Here is a 2,702-nt window from a genome sequence, read left to right as displayed (position 1 = left end):
AAAAGGCACGATTTTGAAAAAAGTGACCCACCAAGCACTGCTTGGTGGGTCCCACTGCCACGTGGCAGCACTGCCACGTGGCTCTCCGGCCACGTTGGACACTGCCATGTGGCCCCGTTGCCACGTGTCCTGCTGCCACGTGGGGTCCACTGCTGACTCATATTTTTGGCAACAGTTTTGGCAACAGTTTATATAATGATGACAACTGTTTTTTTATATTGTTTGCAACGTTTTTTATAGCTACTGCAACAGTTTTGTAATGGCCAATTTGAAATGTACTATTTATTTATATGACAGCCCAGTACATTATAGTACTTCTTTTCCAATCCAACTTCTTTTCCAATCCAAATCATCAAACACAACAGAATAACACCAAAGATGAAATCACCATCTAGATAATTCGAAGTACCAGAATATATATATATCACAGTCGCAAATGTTCAACTGCTAGACATACATAGGCAAGTTCATCAGACTATCATTTTCAACAAAAGTAAATATCCATAGTTGTCCTAGATAAACAGCGACATCTAATATATAATTAGTACCAAAAGATCACTTAGTGTACTATGATAACTTCGTTATAACCTAAGAGCTTGCATCCCTGGTCAACGGAGTACCATTGTCATTGTCACTAGAAATGGTGGCACAAAGATCTCCTAAATTAATTTGTAAATTTGGATTTGCCTCGCTTAACTTTTTCAGAACCATAGCGAGCTTTGAATCTACTTCTTCCTGGACATCTTTTTTTACCTTGGCTTCAATTTCCACTTCGAGATTTTGCCTGATCTGAGATGTCAACTCCTGGATGTAAGTGTTCGTGGCAGGAGGGGTTGGAACCTCGGCAGACTTGATTGTTCGTCCAATAAGCCAAGACGGGCCATGTGTTTTACCATTAGTGACAAGATCATCAATGTTAGAACTACCTTCCCCTGTATTCACTGCTTTTTCAATTTTCTCCTGAAAAAAACGCCATGATGAGATACTCACATTAGATACCAATTAACATGTTTTTACTGAGTTTGACTAATTAACAAATTAGTTACTTACAAGTCTGTAGTTCATCACAGCAGTATTGGACTTGTACTCGTTTTTGGAATTTCTCTTGCGAGTTTTTAAAAAAACTTCTGCATCTGATGCTTCGGGCTGCCAAGTGTGATAATTTCAGCACACATTCAATTATAATTATTGAATTGAATTCTAAATAAGATAAGATATCTTTATTTAAAAATAATAAGACCGTCTAGATCTGATGGGAACATATAATGACAAACAAAGGTATATATTATGTGTACCAGTTTCTTCCGAATTTGGGCAAACGATACGGGACCAGCAGTGTGTGTGTCCGTATAGCATTTACGATTTTCCGTATTTGTCACAGACTTTTTCTACAAAAACAAGAAAGAAAAATCACTCCATTATCTCACATAAATTCATACCATATAATGGACAAATTTATATCGTAAATTAAACACCTGTTCTTTTGGATCTGCCCAATGCACCAATAGCTGTTTGAATTCCTCCAATGGAATATCCTCTGGCCTGTTTGCTAGCCTCTCCTCATCAGTCTCATATTTCTTATAATGATTCGTTTTAATGCGACTCTTGCACCCCCTCCAGGAATCACGAATTGACTCGAGACAATACCTTTCCAATTCGTCGGGAATAATGTATCGTTGCTTAAATGAACATCAAACAAAAAAAGAATTAATATGCAGGATAGTGTACGAGAATTTTTATTTATTTAACTAAACTTTAGACTAAGTAATATAGTACCTGCACATAACTCCATAAATTAGTCTTCAAGCTTTTAGGAACTTTAGACCAATTTGTGTAAGATAGTGGAACACACCTCCGTAATGTTCCCAAAAAACTACCTAGCTCAGCTCTAGTTTTATCATCATCTGCTACTGGTTGGAGCTTGTCATTCATTCCAATGACAACTCTTTTGAGTACTGACCTCGTATGGACTTTCTCCATCGTAGTCTTTCCCCTGCGTCTTATCGGAGCTTCGTCTTCGTCTACAATTATGACATATAGAAAATAATAATAACAAGGATAGTTATTATGTGAATTATTTACAATTAAGATGACAACTTATTAATAAAAGGCACAACAAAGGCAGATGACAAAAAAACAATATATATGGAGGATCTGTACTGTATTTTGTGGCATCCAGATGAACACACTAACAGTGCATAACTAGGGAATTTTGAGTGCCCTAAATGGACAAATCATTAATTGCTCGCCTAAGATCTAACAAGACCTACAAATTTCATTTATATATCCTCATAAATTAGTATAGGTTATGCAGAAGTACATTCATTACATTTTACAAAAGAATGTGCAATTTTTAGGTCTCATCTAAGTTTATATAATGGAATTATTTAGTGAATTATTTACAATTAAGATGACAACTTAATAATAAAAGGCGCAACAAAGGCAGATGACAAAAAAACAATCTTCACTGCAAGTTACCTTCAACTTCTTCACTTTCCAGTAATGGGGAATCTTCATCAACAACATTTGCAGCCTTTGCTTGATTTGCAGTGCCGCCTACACTTGTACTACCATTTTCATTATCTTTCCCATGGCGGCTCCGCAAATTTTTATAAGCAAGCATCGATCCTGGTCCTTCTAATGGTAACTGAACAGCATTTCCAACCTTTGGTTGATTTTGTGCTTCCTTGTCAATTGCATCC

The 2,702-nt window shown here is 36.5% G+C and overlaps 1 protein-coding gene across 1 annotated transcript; it reads right to left on the bottom strand.

Moving 5' to 3' along the window:
- Positions 1–367: 367 nt before the first annotated feature.
- LOC135151178 (uncharacterized) lies at positions 368–2,021 on the bottom strand. The gene is made up of 5 exons (XM_064088864.1): positions 1,777–2,021; positions 1,476–1,679; positions 1,296–1,388; positions 1,051–1,146; positions 368–960 (listed from the first exon to the last, which is right to left on the bottom strand). Exons 1-5 carry the CDS (start codon positions 1,978–1,980, stop codon positions 589–591), a joined length of 969 nt encoding a protein of 322 aa, XP_063944934.1. The 5' UTR covers positions 1,981–2,021; the 3' UTR covers positions 368–588.
- Positions 2,022–2,702: the final 681 nt, after the last annotated feature.

Source organism: Daucus carota, chromosome 3 (genome assembly GCF_001625215.2).
Source record: "Daucus carota subsp. sativus chromosome 3, DH1 v3.0, whole genome shotgun sequence".
NCBI classification, from domain to species: Eukaryota; Viridiplantae; Streptophyta; class Magnoliopsida; order Apiales; family Apiaceae; genus Daucus; species Daucus carota.
This window is presented reverse-complemented; position numbering and strand designations above follow the sequence as displayed.

What these genes read in the sequence shown, in the direction of transcription:
- LOC135151178 (XM_064088864.1), bottom strand. Translation starts at nt 1,980, where the DNA reads ATGGAGAAAGTCCATACGAGGTCAGTACTCAAAAGAGTTGTCATTGGA. An exon ending in GGGCAGATCCAAAAGAACAG is followed by an intron (nt 1,389 to 1,475) that starts GTGTTTAATTTA and finishes TTGTTTTTGTAG; the next exon opens with AAAAAGTCTGTGACAAATAC. An exon ending in CCCAAATTCGGAAGAAACTG is followed by an intron (nt 1,147 to 1,295) that starts GTACACATAATA and finishes CACACTTGGCAG; the next exon opens with CCCGAAGCATCAGATGCAGA.